This window comes from Doryrhamphus excisus, linkage group LG9, assembly GCF_037039965.1.
Source record: "Doryrhamphus excisus strain RoL-2023G ecotype Guam linkage group LG9, RoL_Dexc_Guam_v1.1, whole genome shotgun sequence".
Classification (NCBI taxonomy): domain Eukaryota; kingdom Metazoa; phylum Chordata; class Actinopteri; order Syngnathiformes; family Syngnathidae; genus Doryrhamphus; species Doryrhamphus excisus.
The window spans coordinates 2,669,455-2,684,783 of record NC_136365.1 but is presented as its reverse complement, the minus strand read 5'-3'; the positions used below and the strand labels follow the sequence as shown (position 1 = coordinate 2,684,783).

The window sequence follows — 15,329 nt, the reverse complement described above, 5'->3', positions numbered from 1 at the left end:
TTTTTTTTGGGGGGGGGGGCATTTGGGATATTGTACAATATTGATATTGTATTGTTATTTTCAATTCAACCACTAGATGTCTCCTGCTGGTTATACTACGACACTTATTTGGGAAAATGTGTTTTGGCATACTCATGAATTCATTCATTCATTCATTATACTCACTAGGGTCGCCGGGGTATGCTGGAGACAGATGGGAATATGTACACCATAGACAGATCCCGTCCCATCACAGTGGGGAATTGTGAGGAATTTTAATGGGAATATCAATGCTAAAACCTCACTAATTCCTTACTTCCTGCCTGCTAGTTACACTACAGCATTTACCTTGGAGAAATGTGCTGGATTACATTTAGCATTGAATATGACAATGCAACACCTTCTACAGGTGGATTTATTAAGTGCTGTGGTATAACAAGGAGGGGTTATTGATGTCTAAGGGGATTTTGGTGGCACTACAAGTCAGGAGTGAAATTAATGAATCTCATTCACAATTAAAAAAAAAAAAATTAAAAAATCCCCAAACTATGTTTATGCAACTTTTCCCAAACTAATTTCTGTAGTACAGTACTTCTCAATTTATTTTATATCATGCCCCCACAGGGGACAGAATTTTTTTTTTTTTTTCAGTAAAGACATTTGTATACTCTCCCTGCCCTTTGGATACTCGCCGAGCTCCATGCAAGTCGTACTGCACAGAGAATCACCCGGTCTTTGTCAAATAATTACAAAGGGTAAAAATCAGACCTAAATGTGCATTACTGTAAATAAATTACTAGTCATAAATTATCTTACTCCCTATTTGCTAGCTTTCTGCGTCCAAAATGAATTGAGAGGCCCGATGCTAATGACACGCGGTATCTATCTTGCCTCGCTCCTTGCATCTTGTGTTGGTTTTTGGATTGCATGGGATATCGCAGAGGAATTTTCCCATTCCCCTTCTTGTGGCCAGTTACCACATCTTCCCCAGCAGATGGGATTCCTCTTCATGGCAGTAACATCCTGCTTGCAGTGCACTGCTACTCACACTAATGCACAATACCCTGCATGTCACTGACCCTCAAGGGAGACAGGGGAAGGTTGGTGGGAATTAGGGAGGGAAAATGGAGCTCAAGAAGACAAGAAAGGCCATGAGACATTGACGTAAGAAGGAAACAAGAAGCCTTTTAACAACCGCACTCGATCCTCGTCCGTGTGCATTCCTGACATTCACACAACATTAGTGAAAGTATTGAGACATCTTTTAATTAATGAAATGTGGGCTATCTCCATCCAACCAAGGCCTTCAGCTTACTATGGGATGCCTTTGAGCAGGGGTCTCAAACTCAATTTACTTGGGGGCCACTGGAGCTAGGGTCTGGGCGAGACTGGGCCCCATCAGGTTTTCCCCCCAAAAAAAAACAACGCATTTATTAAAAACAGAAAAATGAATAAACTTTGCTTTGGTTTCGATTTTCTACAAGAAAAGCTCTGATAAAACATTCCACTGTTCTCAAATATTCATTCACTCATTCATTTTCTACCGCTTTCTTACTTTTTATTTTTCTACACAAAATAAGATGAAAAATAAATCAACAAATCAAGAATAAAGAAAATCAATCAGTAATAAATAAATACATATAATAATAATAAAAACTTAAGAAACTACATATAGTTGGTGGGTAGACAAATTATTTTTTTCAGATTAAAATGAACAAAGCATTATTAGAGCCCTGTAGACATGACAAAACACAACTATAGTCACATTTATACTCTTTTTATTTACAACATATTGCGCAACTGCAGGGTCTTGAGACACATGCTAACTCGCAAACTAGAGAGCTAGCGACCTAAACGGTAGCCTCCAAGTTATTTCCTTTAAACCTAAAAAGCCCAAAACGTACCACTTCCACACGGATAGGGAGGATAACTATTAACAGTTATTTAACCTTTAACCTTTATTGTGCGCGGGCCACACTAACATTAAACTTTCATATCAAGGCGGGGGGTTCAAACTAGTGTCCTGCGGGCCACGTGTTTGAGACCCCTGCCTTTGAGGAAGGAACTTGAGAGACCTGAACTAGGCAAAATTATTGTTAATATAGCGTATATGTGTCAAGACTAGAAATATATATGATGTGAAATGTGTGTACATTATTTATGCTGGCATAAAACACCCCTAAAAATGTCTTGGAAATGTCGCCTCCTACAGTGATACCTTGGTTTTTGTTAGTAATTTGTTCCATACGGTCAGTCGAAAACCAAAACATCTGAAATCCCAGGGCAATTTTTTTTCCATAGCAAATAATGTAAATCAAAGCAATCTATCCCAGACAAACTGCTGGCACACACAGCTTTCTTTGACTCCATGGCGGGTTATTTTGCAGTGACAGTGAGTCAGCATTGCATAGGGTGCTTTGTTTGGGTACTCAATTCTCAGTACAAAACAGGGTGAACTAATTAGTTTGTATAATATTCTCAATTAAGTTTGACAAATGAATGTTCCTTGTTGTATTGTAAATATTGCGATGTTTTGTTTTGTTGGTGGTTTGTTGGGTATGTGATCCAAGATGGCGTAATTAACAAGAAATGCTACATCAATGTACCAAAGGGTAAAATACAACAGTTGAGGCAGACATTTTGGCAAAAATTGACTGAAAACCGAGGTTTGACTGTATTACATTATATACAATATGTAGAGCAGGGGTGTCCAAACTGCAGCCCGGGGGCCATTTGCAGCTTGCAGTTAGTTATTTAGTGGCCCGCAGCCTATTGTAGAAATAAAATCAAACCGAAAAATTGACCAAAAATGCAAAACGTAAAGCAAAGGAGCTGCAATGTTGATGCTAATAACTAATAATAAAACAAAGCTTTGTCTGTTTTTTTTTTTTTTTTTTAGCCTTTTTAAAATATTAAAACACACATACAAATATTATTCAGATATTCCACATCTTTTGATTTTATGCAGCCCTTGGTGGAAAAAGTTTGGACACCCCTGATGCAGAGGCATGAATGGAATGGAACCATTCTGCGCCTGGGTCTCTTACCACTCCTCTTCCTTTTGTCTCTTCCACCCCTATTTGCCTCATGTACAACTCCTTTCTTCTCAACTTCTCCCTCCCTATTGTTTCTACCCCAATGTGACCCCTTTTTTCAGGTTAGTCTAGCCTACGCCTATGAGACCAAGGATGCGCTGTGCCTGGTGTTGACCATAATGAATGGTGGTGACCTAAAATTCCACATCTACAACATGGGCAACTCTGGCTTTGATGAACAGAGAGCCATCTTTTACGCTGCTGAGATCTGCTGTGGCCTTGAGGACCTGCACCGTGAGAGGATAGTCTACAGGTTAGCAAATTCAAGGGTTCGGATCAACAATACTCGACATCTTTTATGACAAATAGCCTCAGACTGTCTTGAATCTTGTGCATATGCTCGCAAATCAGTTAAGTTAAGACAAGAATTTTGAGGAATGTTTGCGGATCTTAGTTTCTGGAAACATATGTTAGGAGTTTAACTCTGCCACAGCCCCTTCTATACAATCTTGTTGTCCGAGAAAATAAATATGTCGGCGTCTGAAGAGAGACGGACATCAATTTTACCCGTGAAGTTATGTCCTAAAACATACTACAGCTCAGCTTGTGAAAACAATTGTATGTTTGATGCCGTCGGTGTTATAGGAGCTTTTGAAAGCCTGAGAAAATGACCCTGATGGTTCAATGATGCGCTTGTTTATCGGAAAGTAAGACCGCATCCATCCATCCATGACAGTGGGCAGATGTTTGGGATTCGTTGTTGGTTTTTCCAGCTGCAGAAATGCTAAACAACGTGATGAATCTCATCTAAAAACTCTTTTGAATAGGAAATGTAACATGTTTGGTACAAATTAAATATTAATTCATTCATTTTCTATCGCTTTTGACCACCGTGGACTGGTCGCCAGCCAATCACAGGGCACATATAGACAAACAACCATTCACACTCACATTCATACCTATGGACAATTTGCCAATTAACCTAGCATGTTTTTGGAATGTGGGAGGAAACCGGAGTACCCGGAGAAAACCCACGCATGCACAGGTAGAACATGCAAACTCCACACAGAGATGGCCGAGGGCGGAATTGAACCCTGGTCTCCTAGCTGTGAGGTCTGCGCGCTAACCACTCGACCGCCATGCCACCACAAAATAACTATTATTTAAAATTAACAAATTAACTTTGACTAGGCCAATCCAAAGTCTTTGTTTTGTTTTTCTTAAGACAATCAGAGGTAAACCTGCTGGTGTGTTTTGGATCATTGTCCTGCTGCAGAACCCAAGTTGGTTTCAGCAGCTTGAGGTCATAAAAGGGTGGCCGGACATTCTCCTTTAGGATTTTTTTTAGTAGACAGCAGAATTCATGGTTCCGTTTATCACAGCAAGTCGTCCAGGTCCTGAAAACAGCAAAACCGCCCCAGACCATCACACTACCACCACCATATTTTACTGTTGGTATGATGATCTTTTTTCTGAAATGTTGTATTTCTTTTGGGACACACACTGTTTCAACAAGTTCAACTTTTATCTCATCAGACCAGAGCGTATTTTCACAACGGTCTTCGGGATCATTAAGATGTTTTCTGGCAAAATTCAAACAACGGTGGTTTTCATTATAAAACTATCTCAGTTTATGACTTTCTTATGGTGGAGTCCTGAACGGTGACCTTAACCGTACCAAACTAAAATTTCAACACTGACTCCCAGATGTCACTTCCTGTTTTCCCTCCACTCGGTTCTCCTAATGCAAAGACACATTTACAGCAACACACACAAGCATGATGATTGTTGTGTCTACTATATTATGCAATAGGAGCATAAAGGTGACTGTATGCTTATTTCATGTAGAGAAGGCTCTGAAAAACGTATGTAGAAGGTTGCACAGAGGGTTTCTACGCTCTATGAAAATATTACATTTATAAATAAGGCATCCTACTTTGCAGAAATTCATTATGGTCAGGCCTAGAACCAATTAACCATTTAGATGCACATACAGCACGGATGATAACCAATATATGAACTCTGTCTAATAATTCCTATTTGTTGTCAATGAATGCTAAATAACCGCTTTATAATTACATTTTCACAGCTAAATTGTACATATTTCCATTGTCTTTTTTTCCAGGGATTTAAAACCGGAAAACATCCTTCTGGATGATCGTGGTATGTCCGTTTCTTCGTTCACATCCGATGTGCTTATTGGAATGCTTCTGCAAGGAGAGAGTTATGTGCATGCCATTGTTGTTTACAATCTAAATTGTGCAAACACAGCAGCATAGCGCATCACATATTTCTGCACTCTGTGTTTGTCCAAAATGATTGTAGTTTTTATTGTCATGGTTTTGTAAAAGCCGGTAATCATGTTTTATCTATGCATCATGTTTAGGGCACATCCGCATTTCAGACTTGGGTCTGGCTGTGCAAATTCCTGAAGCGGAGACGATACGAGGGAGAGTAGGGACTGTTGGATACATGGGTATGAAATTGACTTTTTATTTTTTTTTAACAAAACTACACCCTGTCAATAAGCACTAATAACCAACTAATACACAACATCTCTTCATCCCTTCTACCTCAGCTCCAGAAGTAATCCAGAATGAGAGTTACACCTTCAGTCCAGACTGGTGGGGTCTGGGCTGCCTCATCTTTGAGATGATTCAAGGCCAGTCGCCCTTTCGCAAACGCAAGGAACGAGTCAAGCGGGAGGAGGTAGACAGACGAGTGCGTGAGGATCAGGAGGAGTACTCTGATAAGTTCTCTGAAGACGCCAAGGACATCTGCAGACAGGTGAGTGCGAATGGGTAGATGTTACAAATGTATGGCTTGGTCAAAAGAGAAGAAATGGGGGTCTAAGGCAAGGGTGTTGACTCCTTGTGTTGTTCCTTGCCAAGCACATAGTACCATGAAAAGAAAATGTGCAGAAATAACCGTTTTCTTCAGAGATGTTTGTTTTTTTGGAGGGCTATATTAATTAATCACTAGTCAGAATCGAAGTGTTAAGTTGTTGGGTGATGAATTTATTGCTGTGAGTGCTCTGATAGCTCTTGATTGGCTCCTGCCATGGAAAGAGCAATTGCTTCCTCAACTTGCAATCAGTAGTAGCTCTGAAGGAAAGGCGGTTTCTTGAGATTTTACCATAAATTAGCCGTACCGCTGTGTAAGTCGCAAAGACTACGAAAAAAAGTAGCGGCTTATACACCACAATTTGCCGTGTGTGAAACCTGTTGTTGTTACTGGTGTATAACACCATATACTGCAGTCACGGTCTTATAGAAAGTAAGATATTTTTCACTGTTCAAAAATGCTTCTGGGATGAACGGTGACCAAGTGGTTAGCGTGCAGCCACACAGCTAGGAGACCCGAGTTCGATTCCACCGTTGGGCATCTCTGTGTGGAGTTTGCATGTTCTCAGCGTGCATGTTTGGGTTTTCTCCGGGTACTACGGTGTCTTCCCATATTCCAAAAACATGCTAGGTTAATTAGCGACTCCAAATTGTCCATAGGTATGAATGCGAAAGTGAATGGTTGTTTGTCTATATGTGCCCTGTGATTGGCTGGTGATCAGTCCAGGGTGTACACCGCCTCTCGCCCGAAGACAGCTGGGATAAGCTCCGGCATACCCCCCAACCCTCGTGAGGATAAGCGGTAGAAAATGAATGAATGAATCTTGACTTCCGTGGTGATGGCTTTCCTTTTCTTTGGCGCACCGCCGCTTGGGAGACATAATGAAGTCCAGAAAGCGAACTAATAAGCGATGTCATTCTTCCTCAGTGTGGTTACACATACACACTCTGTATCCTTCCGCCCAGTACGGGCCACACACTGCATTCTTGCGCCGGGTGCGGCGTGTATTCTTCCGCCGGTGTGCGCTGTTGTTAGTTCAGACTCATGTTTACTAACCAAAATGATGTTTAATGATGTTGAATTAGTTTACAAGGCGACCTGTATATATGTTGTAGCCATTTCAACCAATGTTGATTCTAACTTTTCTAACGAAAATGTCATCCATACTCAGAAAAGCGAGCCAGTGAGTTTTCTGTTTGTGAGCCAGAGAGGACGTTTATTTGTGTCTTGCTGTGGAACATTCTGACCTGAGGTTCAACAGATTAGAAGACTCCCTAGGGGGAGGATGAGTGAGGAAAGCAAGAAGAAAGGTTTCTGAAACTGGGGGTGGGAGGAGGAGTCATAGCGGAGACATATAGAAGACCACAGTCCAAAAAAGTCATGTGAGTTATCAAGAGCAGAAAGTGAGAGTCTGACCCAATATGGTTGACGTTGTGCACTGACAGCATTAAAAAAGGTGACCTGGGGAGGTATTGTGTAAAAAGTGAGCTTGTTGATGATGAATTTGCACACATCGCTACACCGCCGCCACTAAACAGCACTCATCCACTTCATAAGCCGGCAGTGCTGTAGGTGGTGTGGAGGGAATATTATCTCCAAGCTCTCATAGAAACAGCGGCGGTGCTTTCTAATTCTATCTATGATGGTGCTGCATTAACCCCTAGGTGCATGGATTACTGTGCATTACTGCTGGTCTTTATTCAATTATGCATTATGTGAAGTTATATAAAGTCAGGAGGGATTACATGTATGTGTTTTTAGCATAAATCATAAATATTATGGACTCCCCTCTTTTGTATTTTCTACATACAGTAAAGTCTCGTTATATCGATATTGGTTAAAACGAATTACTACTTATTACGATACTATTTTCATTTCCCGGCAAATTTCTAGTCTTTTATGATATAATTAGCTCTGTTAGTACGATACACGGTTATTATGATAATCCGGTTACTACGATGCCCTTTTCATCTCCCGCCAGCCAATTTGGTCTGCTTATATCGATACAAAAGCAGCTTAAATCAATCTTTGCTTAAGGATTTCAATACCAAAAAAGAACACGGCGAACGGCTGCTTCCAGTCAACTTTATTTTTCACACTTCCACCACCAGAGTGCAGCACACACAGCGGAAAACACCCGTCCCTCGCGCCTACCCCTCCGGGTGGCAACACCTTCCCTATCGATAGTTCCGGGGTGAATTATGTCCCGGTAACCGGTAATCACTACAGCGTAAGTTTATTTTTATTTACTGTAGTACAAAATGTATTGTAGTACAAAAGCATGCTAGATACGCAATCCATGAACTCAAGGAGAAAATTACATGCCATATCAAAGATCCGCCCACTTTTAATGCAGTTCGGCGCAGGATCGGATATATGGATAGTCCGGTTATATCGGTATTTTTTCCGACTCCCGAGAATATCGATATAACGAGACTTTACTGTATTTGGCCCAGCTTTACCACACATGAAGCAATTTATTCAACATTTACGTTTTTTTGTGTGTCTTTCCTATTTTTTTCTTTTATAGCTCCTCTCTAAAGATCCCAAAAGTCGACTTGGTTGTCAGGGTCTTGGGGCCATAGAGGTCAAGCAGCATCCCATCTTCAGGAACATCAACTTCAAACGATTGGAGGCGAACATGCTGGAACCTCCGTTCAGCCCTGACGTAAGAGAATGGACGCAAAACCTAAAAATACACCGAAGTGCAGAAAGTGGCAATTTCATGTCATGTTGTCATGTCATATCTGGCGTAGTGAGAACCAGATCCAAATTTGAAGATTCCGACTGGAATCTCTTCACACAGAGAATTATTTTATTTTCGGTCACATAAATAGACTGACAGAGGGGAAAGCAATTGTCTTGAGGGGTTAAACCAATATTGGACCGCATAGTAGGATTATCTTCTGCTGTTGGCTTTGTTCGGGTTGGTAGGAGAGCAGTATCAAAGTCCTCACAGTAAATGGCTACGTTCCAAATCATGCACTTCCACACTTGCTGGTTTGACTGTGTTTGTGCATTGTGCCGTCAGTGCACTCAACACGGACCAATTATTATATCATAACCACCCTCAATCCTTGCCATACTGGCTATGTAGCGGAAATTTACGGACTTACTTGAGTGGTTGTAATTCAAAAATAAAAAAATAAAGAAGTGGACTCAAATAAATATTGTTATTGTTGGTAAGTAATGACAGTTATCCATTTAGGACAGCACTACACTGTCAAAATTTGAAGTCCTAGTATGCGGTGAATTGAAGTGTAAATGTAAACGATTTGGAACCCAGCCACTGAGTTTCATTCTATTAAAATGCTAAACTTGATTATTTAGCTTCAAGTTCACAAGTCTTCTTGGAATTTTAGCCCCGGGCCGTGTACTGCAAGGACGTCCTCGACATCGAGCAGTTCTCCACTGTCAAAGGTGTGAACCTTGACCCCACGGATGACGACTTCTACCACAAGTTTGTCACAGGGAGTGTCTCCATCCCGTGGCAGAATGAGGTACTACAGCAACAGTTCACTGCGGTGATGTCATTGTTCCAGCAGCTAGCATAGCACAGTGCGTAGTAGGTTCCATTCAGAGTGGCGGTGTTACATTCAAACTCATTTGCCAAACATGATAAATATATTAAATATCTGGGATCACTGATTTGTTGGAACAACAGTCTTAATAGAAAATCAGTCACATGCAGCCTCTGCTTGGTGTGATTTAATCCAGGTTAATACTTTTATTGAAATGCTTACTTTGTTCTGAACATCAATACGTTGTATTGTGTGCAAATAGACAAGAGGTTTGTTGCTCTTGATAGAACCCTCTCTTTTCTAATGAAGCCCTGATGAAAACTAATCAATAACAATGTAATGGTTTTATTTCATTTGAACATGCATCAGATTACAATTGAGTGCATCCCATAATCAGTTCCCAGTTCCACATGTCCAAAAGGAGTAGGAAGAAGCAAAGCTTATTAAATCCTACCCCTCCATCTGGTACTTTTACAATCAGTAACTGTTACATTTGTTCACTTCCTGCTTTCCATAATACAGTTTTTTTTTTTTTTTAAATAATGCACCTCGTACCGAAGCACTAAGTGATATGAGCATCCAATGCCATAATGGGTACCATAGTAAGTGTCAATATAGTGATATATATAGCACATCATGACTGGTTCAAGACTCTTCATCCTTGTATTTAGCAAACATCAACTGCTTGTATTGTTTCTTGAATTGGCTCATTGTAAATTGGCTCATGTAAATGTAAACAAAGCAATTAAAACAAAAATGTTAAAAGTCAAAAAAGCATTACCTGGAACCAATTAGCCACGTTAAATGGTAAATACTTTTCGTCAGCACCGGTACTATTATGATACCGACTATCGATACCCATCACTAGCCGTGACTGAGCTCTGCTTGTTGTTGTCAACAAGGCCCCATTCAAAAAAAAAAAAAAAAAAAAAAAAAAAATCCAAACTTGTTCCCTCTCTTTGTGTAGATGATTGAAATGGAGTGCTTCAAAGAAATCAATGTCTATGAGACTGATGGGACGCTATGTCCAGACCTGGACATGAACCGGCCAAACCCTCCACCAAAGAGAGGCTTCTTCTACCGCCTGTTCAGAAGAGAGGCAAGTGCTAGTGCTCCAGCAACTGTTCGAGGGGGTGGGGGCTAAGGTACTTCCTCTATTCCTTCTATTCCTCCTTGGCCCTGTTCAACGTTACATCATGAAATGTGAATCCTGTCTCATGTGATCTTGTAAGTGTTTTTAAATTTGACTTTTTGGGGTCTGATCATTTCCAGACTTCACTTCATTTCCTTTGTTTGTCTGGGTTGAATGTTTCCCTTTCTCTCTGTTTCACTAAATTTTTCTTCATGTGTTTTGAAGGTGTGGCTTCATATGTTGTGTTTTCCTCACCTCATCATTTGGTTGCCACAAGTACTGTAAATTCTGGTGTATTGTACACTGTACAACACACTTGTGTTTAAACTTCATGTGGTCACGGTATTAAAATGGCATATTGTGGCGTACACGGGTCCTTGGGGACCAGTCGGCTCTTTATATGACAGGAGCCAATCATGACCTAAAATTCACAACAATCTTGGAAAATTGCAGGTCATAACAGTCAACATTAAACTCATCACACAGCAACTTAACACTCAAATCTTATACTTCAGAAATGCAGAAACATGTACCAATAGAGTTTAATATGAAAAAAAATCTACATTTTGAAAGTTTTTTCCATCATGCATTTCATTGGAGGAGCATAAAAAGCATTTAAAATGGTGGATGTTGCTGCAGTGTTGCTTCTGTCCACCAGAGGGAGCCAGAGTACCCCAATAAAGACATTGCTCAGACACAATGCCTTATGGGAAAACTTCATGGGAAAATAATTTTCAACTCACATTGGTTTGTATATTTATGTATATAGTCAGTGTTAAGTTGTTGGGTGATGAATTTATTGCCGTGAGTGCTCTGATAGCTCTTGATCGGCTCCTGCCATAGAAAGAACAATTGTTTCCTCAACTTGCAATCAGTAGTAGCTCTGAAGGAAAGGCGATTTCATGAGATTTTGCCGTAAATTAGCCCGTACCGCTGTGTAAGTCGCAAAGACTACGAAAAAAGTAGCGGCTTATACACCACAATTTTGCGGTGTGTGTGTGTGAAACCTGTTCTAACACCATATACTGTATGCTTCCTCGCCAGGTCTGCTTTAAGAGCGGTTACAGTGATGACGAGTTCGAGGAGCCCTCTCGACTTTAAACCACTCCCTCCACCCCTGCCGAAAAAACATCCCGCCCGCCGATCTTTACCATAAACTCCAGCCGAGTGCAAATCTTAGGAACTCAGTGAATGTTGACCTGTATTTATGAGCTGTACTAAAAGTGTATTATAATTAAAGAAAAAAAAAGTATGAGTTAAAAGATTTTGTACCTTTGTACTTGAATTTATGTCTAGATGTATATTTTCACTAAAGGTTGTATTGTACAAAAAGCCATAAAAGTACCACTTGAATGCATACATGACATTTTTATTTTATTGTCTTTGGGAATGAGTATGGACAATGTTTCTTTGGGCAGTTTTTTTTTTTTTTTTTTAAAGAAGCACAGTACCAGTTGTCTTTATTTTTCTCAATGTAGCATAATGCCTTTTTTTATTTTTATATGTGCTGTATTTTTTTAGAATTGATTTGGCCAATGCGAGGTGTTTTTAGCACATCAGATCCACATCAGATTCCCAAATTAACGCCCTTGAGGCTCGGGTAGAGCTGAATGATGTCTGTCAATAAATCAACTATGTTGAGTACTGATTTGTTGCTACCCCAAAATTCCGCTCCTTCTTGTCTTGATTGGATAATGCAAAGTTGATTATAACCTTGTATTCACCTCTAACTCGACAGCATGATTTGGTATATGGCCAGCATATGTCTAGTGAAGGTGATATTGATTTACTTTTAATAATTTTTAATCAGAATGTCCAGCAAAAGCTAACATTGATTCCAGATCAGATATCAGATATGTATTTTACAAAGCCACTTTTTCTTTGCACTCTGTCCTCCAGCAGATGTGTCCAGAAACGGGGGAAAAATATTTTTATTATGATTCTCCCCAAATATTCCATGATTTAGCTGGGAGCGAGTCAGGCACCGTGTTGTGAAAAATCTGACCCCGCAGCTAACTTGTTTCATATTTGTACCCACATCGCTGTTGAATGAAATTAACCTCTTTCAATCCCGCCATGGAGTTGAGATTAAAGCCCGCTTTTTTGCCTTTTGTGCAGTAGATCCTAAATAGTATGGCTGTAGTATGGCCACATATCCGTAGATGATATGCAGCTATATTCTGTGACTGAAGCCGTGTCTATGCTTGATAAAGAGAAAATATGTTTGTCGTAATAGTGCACAACTTTTAATCTTCCATGACAAACATACAGCAGTATGTTGTTCGCTCATAGAAAAGGTGCTGGCTCGTTTGTGGAGAAATGGAGAAATGCAGGATTTTCGACTCCTTCCGGTTCTAATTAAAAAAAAAAAAAAAAAGGCTCTCAAAAGGCATTTGACATTGTGGAATTTGTATGTTTTGAGGTGGTCAGTGTAACTTCCTACCATCACTTTTCAATACTGTGAATACTCCGTTTTAGACAGTGTGTGTACATTTACCTTGTATGGAAATTGCATAGAATTTTATCTGAATTCAGAGAAAGGTTGATTTTATTCCCACAGCTTACAAGTTACACTTGGTCATTTCTCAAAAGCAGTTCAAAAGTGAAAATGTGTGCATATATTACTCCGTCTGATTTTAGTGTTTTCTTGCTCTGAAAAATGCACATTCCACTATCACCAAACAAAACATGTGCCATGTATGTGTCGCTGGCTTGGAGTCGTTTGTTTCTATTTGTTGCACTCAGGCATGCTCTGAAGCTTACTCTCTTGCCTTTTGTAGGGTTTTAGCATTTTTTTAAAGTACTTCCAGCCTCAAAAACCTTGTACATTTTAATAATAAGCTGTAAAACACTGACAATACATAGAGAAACCGATGCCTGCTGCACCTATTCACCTAATAGGAGTACAACTCCGCCATCCACTTAACATGTTCATTGCACTGGGATGTGTGTTTCGCCAATGACAATAGGAAGTGTCTCCTTTTTCAATGATACCAAAATCAATACTGAATAAAATGACATGTATTATTTGTAAAAAAAAAAAAAAAAAAAGAAGCCAGGAAAGACTGAAAGCCTTCATTGTGTGTGCCAGTTGCAAAAAGACATCACGCCTTTTTCATCCTTTTTCACCCTTCCATCCATTTCGAAGCGAAATCCTTCACATAACGGAACTTTAAACTGCTCAAAAGGTTTTGAATGTCCGCACAAAGTGCATTGTAATGCCTGTTTTAAAGAAAAAAACATATGCTTTATTACACAAGCATGTATTGGTTTGTAATACTTCAGGTTCCTTGTATATGTACAATGATGACCTTTTAGTGCCAACATATCTCTGATATCTGAGGACAGTTCAAATGACCTGTAGACGTGGCCTTGTTCGAATACGGGAAAGACATTCCTTTTCTTGGAACGGTGAGTCAACCCTTCCAAATTAGGATAAATCTCGCCAGTAACGCTTGAGGGAGAGATCCTCAGTTCCGTGATGTCGCTTGAGTTTCTCATTCGGTCTGGAATCGTTAGTGTAAAAGCTATTTTAAGGAATGCTCTACTGGTTTTCCAACAAGGCCTGACACCCCCCCCCCCACCACCACCTCTTTCCTTTTTTTTTTTTTTGTACCTGTACAGTCATGTTGTTCAACCACTGCAGTCATTGTTAAATTCTTGTACAAGTTGTATCACTGGTTGTTGTACCATATCTTACATTTGTAATTATGAAAAAAATACACTGCCATTTGTATAAAATGTATCCGTGTCCGGACTAATTTGTGTATTTACTCGGGGCTGTCCTGTGAAATCGATATTTTCTCATTGATTGCGTAACAAATAGACTAGTATCATTATGGGAACTTTATTCAAATAATATTTTTTGTTTTGTTCTTCTCACAATACTTTTTTCCCAATCTAGTTTCTCCAAAAATTGCAACTGAGATTAAGTAGATTACATTTTTGTCCTCATAATAGATTGTCATTTGCATAAATGTTGTTGTTGTAATGATACCATACATTTATAATTGTAACATTATGACTTTATTCTAATATTTATACTTTATTCTTGTATAATTATGGCTCTACAGCTTATTTTTTTCTCGTTAGTATTTATATTAAAATGTGTTTGAGGCTGATTAAAAAAGAAAAAAAAAATCAGCCACGAGCCACTAAGATCCCTCGGGCCACATTTTTATACACCGCTGTATTAGAATAATATTATACTAATTTTTCGACCCTTTGTATTGAGTTGTGGTCTACTATAGAGCAGCTACACACAATAACCCGCACAGAAAAATTATTCCAATTGTATTTCCTTGGATTTGTGTTTCCTGTCAAAACGGTCTGTTTTTAAATTATTCCACTCGCGACCTGTGATTGGTCACATGCCCAAAGTGCTTCCTAACTATGGACCATATAAGGAAGAAGGCCCCTCTGTGACATCACAAAGGGGCACTTTTACCACGCCTTTTGAAACGCAGCGTTTTGAGCCATCCCAAACTTCTTTCAGGGCTCACTTCCAAATCCACAAACATTCTAAGTACATTTCTAGGTCAGAAAAGTGGGGAAGGCATAATAGGTCCACTTTAAAATTAAATATTATATATAATATAAATATATAAATATATATATATATATATTACAAAATTATGCATTGCATTTTAAGGTATTGAAGCTTTAATACCTTAAAGCTGACTTAAATTGAATGATATTTTATGTTTACCTCTAAGGCTTACTGTAATATAATTGACAAAGCATACAAATCCATCTGACTAGCAATGGTCCCGTGACTACAGCAAAACAACAAATTAAAAAAAAGTAGCTGTCTCATGA

At 39.4% G+C, this 15,329-nt stretch overlaps 1 protein-coding gene across 3 annotated transcripts in view; it reads left to right on the top strand.

The window, feature by feature from the left end:
- Positions 1 to 14,254, top strand: part of grk4 (G protein-coupled receptor kinase 4) — a 52,981-nt gene extending 38,727 nt beyond the window's left edge. For 2 of the 3 annotated variants that reach the window (XM_058065198.2, XM_058065200.2), the window contains 8 exons: positions 3,137 to 3,327; positions 5,140 to 5,177; positions 5,401 to 5,490; positions 5,593 to 5,801; positions 8,389 to 8,526; positions 9,221 to 9,358; positions 10,347 to 10,478; positions 11,556 to 14,254. In XM_058065198.2, coding sequence (XP_057921181.2) covers positions 3,137 to 3,327; positions 5,140 to 5,177; positions 5,401 to 5,490; positions 5,593 to 5,801; positions 8,389 to 8,526; positions 9,221 to 9,358; positions 10,347 to 10,478; positions 11,556 to 11,612 — 993 coding nt within the window. In that variant the 3' untranslated portion in view covers positions 11,613 to 14,254. Of the gene's footprint in view, positions 1 to 3,136; positions 3,328 to 5,139; positions 5,178 to 5,400; positions 5,491 to 5,592; positions 5,802 to 8,388; positions 8,527 to 9,220; positions 9,359 to 10,346; positions 10,525 to 11,555 lie in introns of all 3 variants that reach the window. The other variant, XM_058065199.2, reaches the window with a different exon arrangement.
- The last annotated feature ends 1,075 nt before the right edge of the window (positions 14,255 to 15,329 follow it).